This window comes from Salmo trutta, chromosome 20 (genome assembly GCF_901001165.1).
Source record: "Salmo trutta chromosome 20, fSalTru1.1, whole genome shotgun sequence".
Lineage (NCBI taxonomy): Eukaryota > Metazoa > Chordata > Actinopteri > Salmoniformes > Salmonidae > Salmo > Salmo trutta.
The window spans coordinates 20,274,297-20,291,512 of NC_042976.1; the positions used below are offsets into that span (position 1 = coordinate 20,274,297).

General features: G+C 41.8%; 1 protein-coding gene across 1 annotated transcript in view; it reads right to left on the bottom strand.

Moving 5' to 3' along the window:
- Positions 1-17,012, bottom strand: part of cwc22 (CWC22 spliceosome associated protein homolog) — a 64,837-nt gene extending 47,825 nt beyond the window's left edge. Inside the window, exons 1-11 of the mRNA XM_029702509.1 lie at positions 16,903-17,012; positions 15,492-15,600; positions 7,508-7,764; positions 7,184-7,239; positions 6,870-6,956; positions 6,343-6,588; positions 4,383-4,511; positions 3,991-4,159; positions 3,646-3,699; positions 3,426-3,561; positions 2,960-3,166 (exon numbers count right to left, since the gene is read on the bottom strand). Of these exons, the coding sequence (XP_029558369.1) occupies positions 2,960-3,166; positions 3,426-3,561; positions 3,646-3,699; positions 3,991-4,159; positions 4,383-4,511; positions 6,343-6,588; positions 6,870-6,956; positions 7,184-7,239; positions 7,508-7,764; positions 15,492-15,600; positions 16,903-16,965 (1,513 nt within the window). The 5' untranslated portion in view covers positions 16,966-17,012. The remainder of the gene's footprint in view (positions 1-2,959; positions 3,167-3,425; positions 3,562-3,645; positions 3,700-3,990; positions 4,160-4,382; positions 4,512-6,342; positions 6,589-6,869; positions 6,957-7,183; positions 7,240-7,507; positions 7,765-15,491; positions 15,601-16,902) is intronic.
- Between the last annotated feature and the right edge of the window lie 204 nt (positions 17,013-17,216).

Sequence of the window (17,216 nt, forward strand, 5' to 3'; positions counted from 1 at the left end):
ACCGAGGGAGAGAGAGACCGAGAGAGAGAGCAAGAAAGAGGGACAGAGAAGGATATTGAAAGAGCGAGCGAGACAGAGACCGTGTCCAAATATCCATACATGCGTCCTAAAACAGTAGACCGTTTGAGTATGCGGAAAAAATTTAGTATACTTTAAATGCCCATATGTCATACTCATTTCAGCTATTAGATATTGGGATGCGCAACCAAAATCATTGAATAGCGGGAAACCACGCAATCACACATTCTCAGTATGCGAAAAAATTATGTTTAATAATAGTATGTGACATTTCTAAAATCGAGTATGGTTTAAATGCCAGGATGTTATACTCATTTTGGCTTTTCATCTAGTAGAATTCAATGCACAATTTTCAACAATGCATTGGAAAAGGTGGGCTGCGAGTGACAGGCCCTAGCTCTCTTCAAGTAGCCAACAAAACTAGACTTCTTAATTGGGAAGATTCCCGAAGCCCTGTTCTCTTGGCCTTCAGAGCTTTTAAACTGAATACTAAACCACCTTTTGATTTGTGAATGTGTCGGCACAGGGGACTCAGGATGTGGCTGCGTTATTGATGCCATGTTAATCAGGACTTTTAATTTTAACATATGATTTGTTTTAGTACTGTAGTCAAGGCTACCTATGTAATTTATGAATCAAGCCTAAGCAGTCATTCTGATGTCTTTCCCAATGATCAGTGCTTTAATTTATTTTGTTGCTGTCCAGCAGTTCTGAATTTACGATGCACCCATCCAAGTTTTTCTGTGCAATAGTCTTATGATTTTAACATTTTAAGGTTTTGGTGTGTGTACTAGGCTATTTGATTTAATTCATCTATGTTATAGCACTTTGGTTTCACTAATAAATATGTTGAAATGGAACCAAATTATCTTTACCAGTCTTCAGTCCTTTTTAAAATAGGATAGATGGTGGAATGTGATAGTCTGCCTATATCCAGCTTCGAGAGAGAGGTCAAGAAAGATAGAGACTGACTGTGATTTCTCTCTTCTCAGAGAACATTATTCAACACTGGGACATCTACAGAGAGACTGATAAGAGAGGAAACCCCCAGCTAAATCTGTATAATAATCCCCAACCCTTAGGGACCTAAAGGACAGCAGGTGAATTTTCTTTCTCCCCTGGCAATGAACGATCATGCTGAACACTCAAATGATCACAGTTATGGCTCAATCTCAGTTGCTTAAAAATGTGTTATCTGCTTGTCTCCTCGCATTCATTTGCACTGATTTGAAAAGACATGGTCAATGCTAATCAATAGGGTGGATTTTATCTGGTCAGTAGAGGCAAGGACAGATTTTCAGACAGTGGAGAAAGAGCCAGGATGTTCAAGTGATGCTCCAAAGGTTTTGTATCATTTCAGATAGAAGATTTGAAAGTAGTGCTCACGAGACAAAATGGGTCCCCGAATGTGTTGTTCTTGTGCAATTTGTATGATACACTACATGACCAAAGTATGTGGACACATACTCATCGAACATCTAATTCCAAAATCATAGGCATTAATATGGAGTTGGTCTCCCTTTTGCTGATATAACAGCCTTCACTCTTCTGGGAAGGCTTTCCACTAGATGTTGCAACATTGCTGAGGGGACTTGCTTTCCTTTCAGCCACAAGAGTGAGGACGGGCACTGCACTGATGTTGGGCGATTAGGTCTGGCTCGCAGTTGGCGTTCCAATTCATCCCAAAGGTGTTCGATGGGGTTGAGGTCAGGGCTCTGCGCAGGCCAATTAAGTTCTTCCACACCGATCTAGACAAACCATTTCAGTATGGACCTCGCTTTGTGCACGGGGGCATTGTCATGCTGAAACAGGAAAGGGCTTTCCCAAAACTGTTACCACAAAGTTGGAAGCACAGAATTGTCTAGAATGTCATTGTATACTGTAGCACACCTACGAACCATGAAAAACAGCCCCAGAGAATTATTCCTCCTCCACCAAATTTTACAGTTGGCACTATGCTTTTGGGAAGGCAGCATTCTCCTGGCATCCGCCAAACCCAGATTGGTCCGTCAGACTGCAAGATGGTGAAGCGTGATTCATCACTCCAGAGAACGCGTTTCCACTGCTCCAGAGCCAATGGTGCAAAGCTTTACACCACTCCATCTGATGCTTGGCATTGCGCATGGTTATCTTAGGCTTGTGTGAAGCTGCTCGGCCATGGAAACCCATTTCATGAAGCTCCCAATGAACAGTTCTTGTGCTGACTTGGTAGTGAGTGTTGCAACCGAGGACAGACGATTTTCACGCGCTAAGTGTTTCAGCACTCAGCGGTCCCGTTCTGTGAGCTTGTGTGGCCTACCACTTCGCAGCTGAGCCGTTGTTGCTCGTAGACATTTCCACTTCACAATAACAGAGCTTACAGTTAACCGGTGCAGCTCTAGAAGTGCAGAAATTTGACGAACTGACTTGTAGGAAAGGTAGATCTTATGACTGTGCCACGTTGAAAGTCACTGAGCTCTTCAGGAAGGCCATTCTACTGCCAATGTTTGTCTATGGAGATTGCATAGCTGTGTGCTTGATTTTATTCAACTGTCAGCAACGGGTGTGGCTGAAATAGCTGAATACACTAATTTGAAGGGGTGTCCGCATACACTATATATAAAAACAAATCCAATTCGTACAATATGCCACAAATTTGTAAGTGATCCCAGACTGCATCTTTAACCGATTAGGCCTGCTAGCTAGGGGGTATTCAGTATATCTTCTTGGATGTAGTCGTCTTGGGGTAACATGTGTGAACTGATTCTATATTCTATTGTATATATTATTCTATAGTATATCTTATTGGTTGTAGTCCTCTAGGGGTGACATGTGTGAACTGATTCTATATTCTATTGTATATATTATTCTATAGTATATCTTATTGGTTGTAGTCCTCTAGAGATAACATGTGTGAACTGATTCTATATTCTATTGTATATATTATTCTATAGTATCTTACTCAGTATATCTTCCTGGTTGTAGTCATCCTCTAGGGGCAGCATGTGTGTGAACTGATCGTCCTCCTCCACTAGGTCCAGCCCCTCGGGGACGATAGGGTGGTCCTTAAACCCGTCCTTCCTGATGGCGAACATCACCTCGATCATGTACTGCACACGCTTGTCTATCTCCGACTCGTGAAGGATGTTACGCAGCCGCTCAAAGATGGCTGAAAACAGACACAGACAATATTTGAATCATAGAATTCTATTTCTATGGTTTGAATTTAATACCAATAAAAACGCAACATAAGAGCACCAAAAACAAGATCACCAGAGAAATGAATAAAGAAATCACTACATTTTTCTGAATGAGCTGTGATAAACTGCTAAAAGGATTCTGTAGCTGTGATGATGGAACTGGTGCTTCAATCACCCAAGCCTGTTCAAACTAAGAGCGAAGCGGAAGTGTTTTGTATTGCTATGTACCATTGATGCCTCTAGGGGAGACTTCAGTGAGTTTGAGGCCACACTCCTTGAGGAAGCTGATGGACACCTCCACGCTGTCGTCTGTAGGTCTCTCCAGGAGCAGAGTCAACATCTCCAGACACAGCACCTCATGGGCCTGGGTGGGGAACAAGGGAAATAGGGTTACAACACTAAGTGCCTGTGCGCGCGTGTGTGATCTAGCATAGAAAAGAGGACGTACCACATTCTGATTGACCAGGTGGGCAACGAACTTTGATGCTGTGAGACATTGTGCCTGAAAAACAAGGATACAAAATCATTTGGAGTTCAGTTGGTAGAGCATGGTGCTTCTAAGGCCAGGGTAGTGTGTTTGATTCCCCCAGACCACTCATACATCAAACATATGCACACATGACAAAGTCACTTTGGATAAAAGCGTTTGCTAAATGGCATATATTATTATTATTATACATTTAAACAACTACAAAGAGTGACTTAGATACATTACAACTCCTTATTCTCCACAATATGTATCAACATTTAAGTTGTTTTAGTTCAAACATCTAGTGCATAACCAGCCAGTCACCTTGTCGTTCCTCCGGTAGCCCTTGCGAAAGTTAAGGATGAGTCTCTTGAGGATGAGCTCTCCTATCTGAGGGAACTTGGAGTTGATGATGGCTACCACAGCAGCATAGACATGGGTGAAGGTGGCCGAGGCACTCTGGGCCTGCAGGGTGGACCTGGCCAGGAGACCTCTGGAGAGCAGACACACAGACATGAAACACACACACAAACACACACATTAGTGATCTGCACTTTTATGAAGTTAATCTGTCACAAAGCACACTAAGAAACTTGAAATGTTTCCAACAGCAAAGATATTGGAGAGGTCTCTCTTGTAGAAGACATTTGATCTCAATCAGAATAGCCTACATAAATAAATATGAAATAAACCCATTAAAAACCTTGGTCCATTACCTGCCCCTGACGATGTTCTCCTGCAGCAGTTCCTGGATGATCATGGCGATGTTGGATACGTTCACCTTGTTTATCAGACCATTGATGGACTTCTTCAGAGCCTCCCAGCTCATACGCTGGTAAGCCAGACTAGAAAAAGCCGAGGGATAAGTAAGCTCTTTGAAACAATTGGCAAGACACACTGTATTTTTTGTGTATCTGAACTAACTGGTGTGATGGGTATCCTTTGATTAGAAAAAATAATTGTAATACATGTTCCCTGACAACTCTGTCCTTTTTCAAAATGGTGTTTCTCCACCAAACTGACTTGTTGCAGATAGAAATCAGTGCGTGACGACATGGTTCACACAAAATGTACTTTTTCGCTTATGTTTTCATGTACCGAATAAAAATCTAAAGTTCAATGTGTTTCCATCGCATTTTCAACTCTACTGATTTTGTCACAAAAATTAAATAGCAAATGTGCGCTCTAGCCAACAGCTCAGATACAATGCGGCTACTCTATATGATGAGATTATTATGAATAGCAAAAATATTTGAATATGTCAAACGGCAGGCAAGCATCGATCATCATTTCACCAGAAGACGACCCTGGATATTTATTTGAAAGCAGCATCAAGTTCACCGTTCATCACGACTTATTTTATCTGTAGCCTAATAAACTGCATGGTTTCCTGAGTCGTAGTGGGAGGACCACATCATCGCGACTCAACGTTTACTTCGATATGATAGTTATTATATAAATATTTACGCATAAAGGCGTTTACATTGCCATTTATCATATAATTAATTTTACAGACACAAAAAGATCCCACCATCTCAAATAAATAAATGATCTATCGGCATTTATGAAATTGTTCCCGAAACATCCTTTTTCCATCACAGCTCTCATGATTAATTTTTTTTTATACAGTACGACTTTACTTGGATGGAAACTGTGGATGGAAATGTGGTTAGTAACTGGAAACGTTCCCTGAAATAACTAAAACTCCTCCTGCATCCTCAGATCAGCTGGTCTGGGATATAGCGATGATGGTGCTGCTTTATTCAAGGCCCCTAGAGTGGGGCACTGTGTGTGGTGAGGTGTGGTGTGTGTAAGTGTACTCAGTGTGTGTGTGTGTGTGGTATGCGTAAGTGTACTCAGTGTGTGTGTGGTGTGTCTAAGTGTACTCAGTGTGTGTGTGGCGTTGCGTGTGTATGTCAGTGTATTCAGTGTGTGTGTGTCTAGGCTCTGGGAGGACGGAACAGTCCTCCCATCTATCATTCCAATCCCCTTCATTGCCCTCCTCTGCCCCAGATGATCTTAGTGAACCAATCTCTACTTCATTATCCGTGTCACCTCCTTGGCTGTGTCCCATACGTCACCCTATTCTCTTTATGTTGCACTTCTTTTGACCGGGGCCTGTAGGGCTCTGATCAAAATAAGTGCACAAAATAGGGAGCCATTTGGGAAGCACAGCCTCGTCTCGGGGCGCTCGGCCTCAAGGGGCCAAGATGCTTTTCCAGGAGATGAGATTAGAGGTAGGTGACTGTGTGAAAACACCTTGAGTGACTCTGTCCGAAATAGCATCCTTTTCCTTATATAGTCCTCTACAGGGATTCCCTATATAGCAATAGGTAGGGAGTAGGGTGTCATTTCAGACGCAGGCAGATATCCACACCTCTCTCAGAAAGTCAGCTGCTAATTTTAGAGCCTGGCTCTGACACCTAGCTCCCGCCAGACCAAAAATAAATATCTATTGTGTCGTCATCGATTGATTTCCTTGACAGCTCGGAACAAACGATATGGCATTTGAGCCTGGTTGCATTTCATCATTTTATTGAAATAGTCATATTTCATTCTTTCAAATAAATATGGTCAAGTTTCATTCTCGTTTCGAGTTCTTGTGTCAACTACACCATCCCATCATGAAGTAGGCTATAAAGTATTTCCAGTCTAGCAGACATCAGCTGAACTCACCTGCTCTTGTCAGTGATCTGAGCCTGCATCATACGTAGCTTGGCCGGGGGGATGTAGGCTCCACCAGTTCGGGTCAGGATAGGGTCCAGTTCATCCTTCTTCTTCTTCATTGGTGGTTCCTCTGCAGCAGTGTCCTTCTGGGCTGGGGAGGGCGATCGGCCTCTCCTCCTGAACTCAGCCTCTCTGTCCCGACTCGACCGGCGCTCATAACGGTCGTAATATCTGTCTCGATCATCGTCCCTTGACCTGTGGGTGATGCAAAGGCATCTCAATATATCAATACTGCAGCGGTCTTTTTAAGAATGAAGCTAGGGCAAGTCTGAATGTGGTCTACTCTAAATTAGTTGTAAACACAATATAGATGAATCACATTTGATTTAGAAAGCCCTTTTTACATGAACAGTTATCACAAAGTGATTTACAGTAACGGTCTAGACCCCAAAGAACAAGCAGAAGTGGCAAGGAAATGCTATCCCAGAAGAAAGAAACCTCAAGTGGAACCAGACTGGGCCATGTTGTTTCCGTACCCGCTGTAACCTCCTCTACCGTAGCGCCGATCCCTCTCCTGACTTCTGGAACGGGACCTGGAGCGGGACCTACGGCGATCATCATCCCTGGATGGACCAATGAGAAACAAAATTAGGGTTGCAAAATTCCTGATTTGTTTCCCAGTTTGAGGATTACCGGAATCAGGAGGGAATAAGCAGGGGGTGAATCCTCCAACTGGGATTTTTGCAAAATCTATGGAACTTTTGAATTGGGAAAGTTGAACATTTGGAAGGCCTGAAGAGTGAAGGATGACATAGCTTTTATCTGCAGCTCTATGGAGTTAGTCACTCACCTGTCATCTGGGGTGGGGCTCCTGCCTTTGTTTACACTCTGGTCATCTGGACCATGCTGGAACACAACACACACCATGTCAGAATCCCCTATCTGGTCAGTGTCTGCCAACACATTCCAACACTGCAAACTTTTGTATTTGTATAACCCTAACAGTGCAAATATCAGCTTAGAGGGCCGGCTTCTCAGACACAAATGAAGCCTAGTACTGGACTAGAACGCATGCTCAATAGAAAATCTCTATTGAAAATGCTTCTTAGTCCTGGACCAGACTACAATAAGTGTCAATGAAATGGGCCCCTGAATATGCCTGTCAGTCACTCACCACGATCTGTGCCACACTGCTCTTCATCCTGCGGGCCACTCCCTCATCACTGTCTTCATCACTGCTCTCATTGTCAGAGCCACTAGACTCCCCCTCCTGGCTGACACTGGCATTGGAAGGGACCCTACTGCCCCTGGTGGCTTTGGAGCTGGCTGGACTGCCTAGAACTATGGGGGCCTCCGATCCAGGGCTGGCCGCTCTGGGGCATTCATCTCTGGGACCGGCTGCAGGACTATCTGCCCCCTCTGGTGCTTCCACTGAAGACAAAACACAGTTAGGTTAAAAAGTGTCTTTTCAGTTCCACATGACACTGTATGATTATGAGTCTAAGTCTATTTGTCTGAAATTAAATTGGTTTTCCTTGGAGACAAACTCATAGGTCTTAGCTTCATCACGCATTCCTATTGTTGAAAATAGCGAACGTGCTGTTAATGAAAGTGGGTTATGGGCATGCGCCTTGAGTCTTTTAAAATATAGACCATCTACATTCAGACCACAAGCAACCAGCAAGAAAACAAGAATGAAATGGTGCGAGAGTGAACTTTAAAAATGTCAATTGACATTCAGTTAAAGCTCTATATGAGGGACCTGACTGTGCTGAAGGCTTAAGAGCAGGAATAATTGATGAAGTGCACTGTAGCGGCCTGCTGAGATGGACGCCTTATTGGACCAGTGACTCATCCTCAGTTCACATATTTCTGACTGTAAGCAGATTGCTGAGTAGACTGTGGCAATATTAACTTATCATGCAGCTGTTACAGTTAACCTGTTCAAGAAACAATAGTGCAGAAATTAAATAGTAATACAATTAAATAATTTAAAGTTGAATACTGCGAACATTACTTCAAGTTCTGTCTAATGCGTATAGTAGGGGTGGAAATGCACTTTGGTGATGAAATTTCACATTTTACCAAGACAAATATGATTATTCATGTTCTGAATTGATCAGTGGGGTCTTTCTCTAACATATCATTAACATTGATTATATCCAAAAAGGCAGATTTCTTAACCTGATACATCCAATAATAAGTCCTGAGCTTGGTTGACATAGCGGCGCAGGTTACTCGTAACAACTTGAGGATTTTACATTGTGTGATCGTCGTCATCAAAGTTGTTTGGTCTCAAAAAGCAAAATAAGCATGACAAGATCTGCTAAAATAAAAAGCTTGGGATTAGTCAATGCTCCGTTGCCATTTCACAGACATACGCTTGTTTTTACGAGAGATCTAAAATAACAGAAATGTTGTATTAATATGAAAAGCCTATACAAAAAATATGAAAATACTACATCTCAAAATCAATATCCATCTTCATTTTTTATTTATTCAACTAGGCAAGTCCGTTAAGAGCAAATTCTTATTTACAATGACGGCCTACCCCGGACGACGCTGGACCAATTGCGCGCCGCCCTATGGGACTCCCAATCACGGCTGGTTGTGATACAGCCTGGAATCGAACCAGGGTCTGTAGTGACACATCTAGCACTGAGATGCAGTGCCTTAGACCACTGCGCCACTCAGGAGCCCATCTAACCTCTATATATTTTTTTATTTCCTGTGGATTCAAGAAGATGACGAGTTCAACAGGAAAGTGAGCCTGTCAGGTAGTCAGTAGCCTTAATTCTTGCAGAGAATGCAGCCTAGCTGACAATGTCATTTTCCAGATTTTATTTTAATCCTCTGGTCTCCATTGATTTAGTCACCCTAATTCTGGCCATCCTACAAGGGTAAGAACTCCAATCACTTTGAACAGATTATGATAGAGACATGAGGTTTGAAACTTTTGATAGAGTATTATTGATACAATTAACATTATTTTACCCATTGGTCAAAAGATGCGTTTTGATTGGACACACTACCTATAGTGAAACAATTAGCCTACAAAATATCTTGAGGGAAAGACATCCATAAAATCCATACAGTAGCTGCAATCCCAAAGCAGTGAGGTGTGCCTTTCAGGCAACTGCAATCAGTGCTAAAACTGAGTCAAAAGGTCTCTGACAGCAATATCCACTTCTAGATGGTAACAGCACTGCCTCACCACCACTCACTGATATATGATGCATTGTTGAAAATTGGCTTTCGCAACTTCTGATTTGTGTAATACCAATTAAAATGTTCTTACGTTGATACTGAGAAATAAACAGTAAACAACATTCACTGACACTATTTGCAACCAAGACAGTGAGAACATCCAATCTCCATAGCGCAATAACAACAATAGCTTCATAATTCCCTCCCTAGACTGCTGTGGGGGAAATGCAACAGCTCTAAGGTTCTGCCCCAAATGGCACCCTCTTCCCTATATAGCGCACCACTTTTGACCAGAGCCTTATGTAACCTGTTCATAAGTAATGCACTACATATGGAATAGGTTGCGATTTGGCACACAACCTACTCAAGGCAGCCAGAGTAAGACCCTGGGTGTTACAGGGGATCTACTTAAAGGACTATCAGCAGCAGGCAGCAGATTCTGCGCTCTGGCACTTTTCAAATACCCTTGGGTGGATGTCGGGAGGCTTGTGTTGCCCTCTCCGTCTGTCTCCCTTTTTCTCTGCCTCCTATTCCCATTCCCTCACTCTCCATCCTCTTGCGCTCTATCCTCTTTCTCTCTGTCTTTCTTCCTCTCTCTCGGAGCGGAGGAAGGATTTGCAACAGCTCAGCAGAAGGGATGATTGAAAGCATTATCTGGACAATAACACAGACTCAGAGAGCTGCTAGGCTGGAACTGTCCGTTTGTCAGTGATGAGGATGAGAAACCAGGTAAACAACGGCAGGGAGATAGTGGTATTGGAGGTTATTGGGACAAATCCAAGTTCCAACAAGGCTTGGGAAAAATATATGATTCCTTCTAGACATACAGTACCAGACAAAAGTTTGGACACACCTACTCATTCAAGAGTTTCTTTATTTTTTATTATTTTCTACATTGTAGAATAATAGTGAAGACATCAAAAGTATGAAATAACACATATGGAATCATGTAGTAATCAAAAACTGAAAACAAATCAAAATATATTTTATATTCTTCAAAGTAGCCACACTTTGCCTTGATGACAGCTTTGCACTCTCGGCATTCTCTCAACCAGCTTCATGAGGTAGTCACCTGGAATGCATTTCAAATAACAGGTGTGCCTTGTTAAAAGATTATTTGTGCAATTTCTTTCCTTCTTAATGTTTGAGCCAATCAGTTGTGTTGTGACAAGGTAGGGGTGGTATACAGAAGATAGCCCTATTTGGTAAAATACCAAGTCCATATTACGCCAAAAAACAGCTCAAGTAAGCAAATAGAAACAACAGTCCATATTTACTTTAAGACATGAAGGTCAGTCAATGCAAAACATTTCAAGAACTTTGAAAGTTTCTTCAAGTGCAGTCATAAAAACCATCAAGCGCTATGAAATTGGCTCTGATGAGGACCGCCACAGGCAAGGAAGACCCAGAGTTACCTCTGCTGCAGAGGATAAGGCCATTAGAGTTACAAGCCTCAGAAATTGCAGCCCAAATAAATGCTTCACAGAGTTCAAGTAACAGACATCTCAACATCAACTGTTCAGAGCAGACTGCGTGAATCAGGCCTTCATGGTCGAATTGCTGCAAAGAAACCACTACTAAAGGACACAAATAACAAGAAGAGACTTGCTTGGGCCAAGAAACACGAGCAATGGACATTAGACCGGTGGAAATCTGTCCTTTGGTCTGATGAGTCCAAATTAGAGGTCGACCGATTATGATGTTTCACCGCCGCTACCGATTATTGGCGGGCCAAAAAAGCCGCTACCGATTAATCGGCTTTTTTTTAATATAATGACAATTACAACAATACTGAATGAACACTTATTTTAACTTAATATAATACATAAATACTATCAATTTAGCCTTAAATAAATAATGAAACATGTTCAATTTGGTTTAAATAACGCAAAAACAAAGTGTTGGAGAAGAAAGTAAAAGTGCAATATGTGCCATGTAAAAAGCTAAAGTTTAAGTTCCTTGCTCAGAACATGAGAACATATGAAAGCTGGTGGTTCCTTTTAACACGAGTCTTCAATATTCCCAGGTAAGAAGTTTTAGGTTGTAGTTATTATAGGAATTATAGGACTATTTCTCTCTATACGATTTGTATTTCATATACCTTTGACTATTGGATGTTCTTATAGGCACTTTAGTATTGCCAGTGTAACAGTAAAGCTTCCGTCCCTCTCCTCGCTCCTACCTGGGCTCGAACCAGGAACACACCGACAACAGCCACCCTCGAAGCAGCGTTACCCATGTAGAGCAAGGGGAACAACTACTCCAAGTCTCAGAGTGAGTGACAATTGAAACGCTATTAGCGCGCACCCGCTAACTAGCTAGCCATTTCACATCGGTTACACCAGCCTAATCTTGGGAGTTGATAGGCTTGAAGTCAAACAGCGCAATGCTTGAAGAATTGCGAAGAGCTGCAGGCAAAACGCACAAAGGTGCTGTTTGAATGAATGCTTACAAGCCTGCTGCTGCCTACCATCGCTCAGTCAGACTGCTCTATCAAATCATAGACTTAACCTCTCTTGGGTAGGGGGCAGTATTTTCATGGCCAGATGAAAAACATACCCAAATTAAACGGCCTACTACTCGGGCCCAGGAACTAGAATATGCATATTATTAGTAGATTTGGATAGAAAACACAGAAGTTTCTAAAACTGTTTGAATGATGTCTGTGAGTATAACAGAACTCATATGGCAGGTAAAAACCTGAGAAAAATCCAACCAGGAAGTGGGAAATCTGGTTCTTGTAGTCTTTTCAAGTTATTGCCTATCTAACACACAGTGACTTAGGGTTCATTTTGCATTTCCTAAGGCTTCCACTAGATGTCAACAGTCTTTAGAAAGTTATTTGAGGCGTCTATGGTGAACAGAGAGCGAACAAAGGAAGTTAGAAGTTGTTGACTCAGGAAAGCACATGAGTTCATTGGGGCACGTTCACGTGAAGAGGTAGCTGTGTTCCAAAACATTTTTCAAGACATTGGAATCGTTCGGTTGGAATATTATTGAAGTTCTAAGTTAAAAAGGCCCTAAAGATTGATGCTATACAACATTTGACATGTTTGAACGAACGTAAATATAACTTTTTTTGACTTTTCGTCGTGACATTTTGGCCGCGCTTCCTACACTTGGAGTAGATTACTGAACGCGCAAACAACAAGGAGGTATTTGGACATAAATTATGGACTTTATCGAATAAAACAACATTTATTGTGGACCTGGGATTCCTGGAAGTGCCTTCTGATGAAGATCATCAAAGGTAAGTGAATATTTCTAATGCTATTTATGATTTTAGATGACTCCAAAATGGCGGGTATCTGTATCGCTTGATGTCTTTTTCTGAGCGCAGTACTCAGATTATTGCAAAGTGTGCTTTCCCCGTGAAGCTTTTTTGAAATCTGTCACAGCGGTTGCATAAAGGAGATGTTCATCTACAATTCAACAGTTTGATATTTTATCAACGTTTATGATGAGTATTTTTGTAAATTGTAGTGCTAATTCACCGGCAAGTATTGGAGGCAAAATATTTTCTGAACATCACGCGCCAATGTAAAATGCTGTTTTTGGATATAAATATCAACTTGATCGAACAGAAAATGCATGTATTGTGTAACATGATGTCCTAGGAGTGTCATCTGATGAAGATCGTCAAAGGTTAGTGCACACTTTTAGCTGGTTATCTGGTTTTTGTGACATCTGTCCTTGCTAGGAAAATGGCTGTGTGGTTTTTCTTGTGTTGTCCCTGTCCTAACATAATCTAACTTTATGCTTTCGCCGTAAAGCCTTTTTGAAATCGGACAATGTGGTTACATTAAGGAGACGTGTATCTTTAAATTGGTGTAAAATAGTCATATGTTTGAGAACTTTGAATTATGACTTTTTGTGGTTTTGAATTTGGCGCTCTGATTTTTCACTGGCTGTTGAATAGTGTGAACCGTGGCTAGCGTCCCACCTCCCCAAGAGAGGTTAATTATAACATAACACACAGAAATACGAGCCTTTGGTCATTAATATGGTCGAATCCGGAAACTATCATTTCGAAAACATAACGTTTATTATTTCAGTGAAATACGGAACCGTTCCGTATTTTATCTAACGGGTGGAATCCCTAAGTCTAAATATTCCTGTTACATTGCACAACCTTCAATGTTATGTCATAATTATGTACAATTCTGGCAAATTAATTAGGGCCTTTGTTAGGAATAAATGGACTTCACACAGTCCGCAATGACCCAGGCGGCCCAAACTGCTGTATATACCCTGACTGCTTGCACGGAACGCTAGAGAAGTGACACAAATTCATGTTAGCAGGCAATATTAACTAAATATGCAGGTTTACAAATATATACTTGTGTATTGATTTTAAAGAAAGGCATTGATGTTTACGGTTAGGTACATTGGTGCAACGACAGTGCTTTTTTCACAAATGCGCTTGTTACATCATCATCCGTTTGTCGAAATAGGCTGTGATTCGATGAGAAATTAACAGGCACCACATCGATTATATGCAACGCAGGACACGTTAGATAAACTAGTAATATCATCAACCATGTGTAGTTAACTAGTGATTATGTTAAGGTAAGTTTAATGCTAGCTAGCAACTTACCTTGGCATCTTGCTGCCCTCGCGTAACAGGTAGTCAGTCTGCCATGCAGGCTCCTCGTGGAGTGCAATGTAAGGCAGGTGGTTAGAGCGTTGGACTAGTAACCGGAAGGTTGCAAAAACGAATCCCCGAATCCCCCCTGAACAAGGCAGTTAACCCCCGTTCCTAGGCCGTCATTGAAAATAAGAATGTGCTCTTAATCTGACTTGCCTAGTTAAATAAAGGTGTAAAAAAAAAAAATCTGCAAATCGGTGGCCAAAAATACCGATTACCGATTGTTATGAAAACGTGAAATCGGCCCTAATTAATCGGCCATTCCGATTAATCGGTCGACCTCTAGTCCAAATATGAGATTTTTGGTTCCAACTCGCCGTGTCTTTGTGAGACGCAGAGTAGGTGAAAGGATGATCTCTGCATGTGTGGTTCCCACCGTGAAGCATGGAGGTGATGGTGCTTTGCTGGTGACATTGTGATTTATTTAGAATTCAAGGCACACTTAACCAGCATGGCTACCACATTCTGCAGCGATACGCCATCCCAAAGGGTTTGCGCTTAGTGGGACTATCATTTGCTTTTCAACAGGACAATGACCCAACACACCTCCAGGCTGTGTAAGGGCTATTTGACCAAGAAGGAGAGTAATGGAGTGCTGCATCAGATGACCTGGCCTCCACAATCACCTGACCTCAACCCAATTGAGATGGGTTGGGATGAGCTGAACCACAGAGTGAAGGAAAAGCAGCCAACAAGTGCTCAACATATGTGGGAACTCCTTCAAGACTGTTGGAAAAGCATTCCAGGTGAAGCTGGTTGAGAGAATGCCAAGAGTGTTCAAAGCTGTCATCAAGGCAAAGGGTGGCTACTTTGAAGAATATCAAATATATGTTGATTTGTTTAACACTTTTTTGGTTAGTACATAATTACATACACTACCGTTTATAAAGGTTGGGGTCACTTAGAAATGTCCTTGTTTTTTAAAGAAAAGCAAATTTTTGTCCATTAAAATAACATCAAAATGATCACAAATACAGTGTAGACATTGTTAATGTTGTAAATGACTATTGTAGCTGGAAACGGCTGAATTTTAATTGAAATACCTACATAGGCGTAGAGAGGCCCATTATCAGCAATCATCACTCCTGTGTTCCAGTGGCACATTGTGTTAGCTAATCCAATTAATCATTAGAAAACCTTTTTTGCAATTATGTTAGCACAGCTGAAAACAGTTGTTCTGATTAAAGAAGCAATCAAACTGGCCTTCTTTATACTAGTTGAGTATCTGGAGCATCAGCATTTGTGGGTTCGATTACAGGCTCAAAATGGTCAGAAACAAAGGACTTTCTTCTTTTCCACTCACCATTGCTCTTCTGCTGTGCCACATTGTTCTCCCGCTCTCCTTCCTCGGACGGGCTCCTGCTGCCACTCCTACTCCTCCGGGGCTGATCCATGCCACTGGTCCTGGGAGGCTGGAGGAGGAACAAAGGACACATAGCTGGTTTAGCCTACTTGGAAGGATGGCTATCTGAACTGAAGCTTGATGTTATGGTGTATGAAAGCAAAGGGCCTGGAAACAAATAATGCAAGCTCCTCCGTGAACAACAAACACCTAGCGCAGAGACATTAAATACACAGGAGCAGGCACCAATATGATTACTGAGATCATGTCGTAGGCCACTGGGCACTGGCTACCACTGCTGGAAGGAAACTGAAATCAGAGGCTGAAGTGGAGAGGTTCTATAAACACATGCACAGGTTATAACAAACCTGAATGAAGCCAAATTTTGCTGCAGTTGTTAGTTATGAGGTCATGGGTGCTGGATACAGTAGGGAGGTTAAGAAAAGGGTAGTTCTAAAAGCCACAACCCGAGGCTACACTTAGCTGCTGTATGCCTTCCTCTGCAGAAATGAAATGCTTCATGAAATTACACGTTTTGATTATTCTCCAAGATTCCAGGACAAACTGTGATCTAAGGTTAAACATCTTCAGCAAGCTGCTGGGAATCTGACTATGAAAGTCTTACATGGAGGAGACGCCAGTCAGCAGGTTGTATTGACTGCTGCTCTTTAATTATTTGTTATTCTTCTCTTTTTTTGTATTTTCTTACAACTGCATTGTTGGTTAAGGGCTTGTAAGTATGCATTTCACTGTAAAGTCTACACGGCGCATGTGACAAATACAATTTGAGGTAGACACTGCCATGTTTCTCTGCCAATGTGCACAGAATGCACATTTGCGAGCGACACATTGCCTATCAACACTGACCACGTTTAGCAAGATATTGACTAAAATACATATTGTCAGCTAGCCTGTTGCAATCCAGCGTCCCTACTTTCTGTTATCATATTTGATGTGGCGTAGCTAGCTAACTTGGTCAGCTAACGTTGATATGACGTGACGTTAGCTATCCAAATAGCTGATGCTAACGATTTTATTTGATCCGACATTAGCACATCAAAACTTCACTGACAAACGAACTATCTAGCCATCTAGCTAGTACCTAGATACATCGAAACGGCAGTTAACACCTTGCTTCTACTCTATAGCGTTAGCTGCAAAGGCGCTCTCCTCCATGTGTGCCGCTTTTTTCCATGTGAGAAGTGCAGCAAGCTAGCTAACTTTACTAGCCTGGCTAGCCGGCAGTAGAAAAGGCCCGCTGTAAGTAGCATATCAAATGTTTTTAAAACTTAGAAGAACTACTAACTAATATTGTTGTATTCCTTTGTGGGATGTTCGAGTTCTTATATATGGGTACAAACTTCTTAGCTACCTCTTCTCTAGAATTAGGGCTTAGCTCCACTGCTAAATCGTTGTCGATTGTCTCTGTAGCCATTTTCTCCCTTATCCTTTTCCGCAAGTATTGCTACGGAAAGCATTAAGGCCCAAAAAGAGCGGACATACACGTAAACGCTAAATCACAGAGACTCACTGGTCTGGTGCTATTTGGAAGACAACAAATCAAACAGCAAAGTATTTTGCGGTATGTACATCACATATTACAATGTAACGCATGCCCTGCATGATTAGCTTAGATATGAGGATGCTTGAAGATACTAAACGTTATTACTGGATCTTAATTGGAGA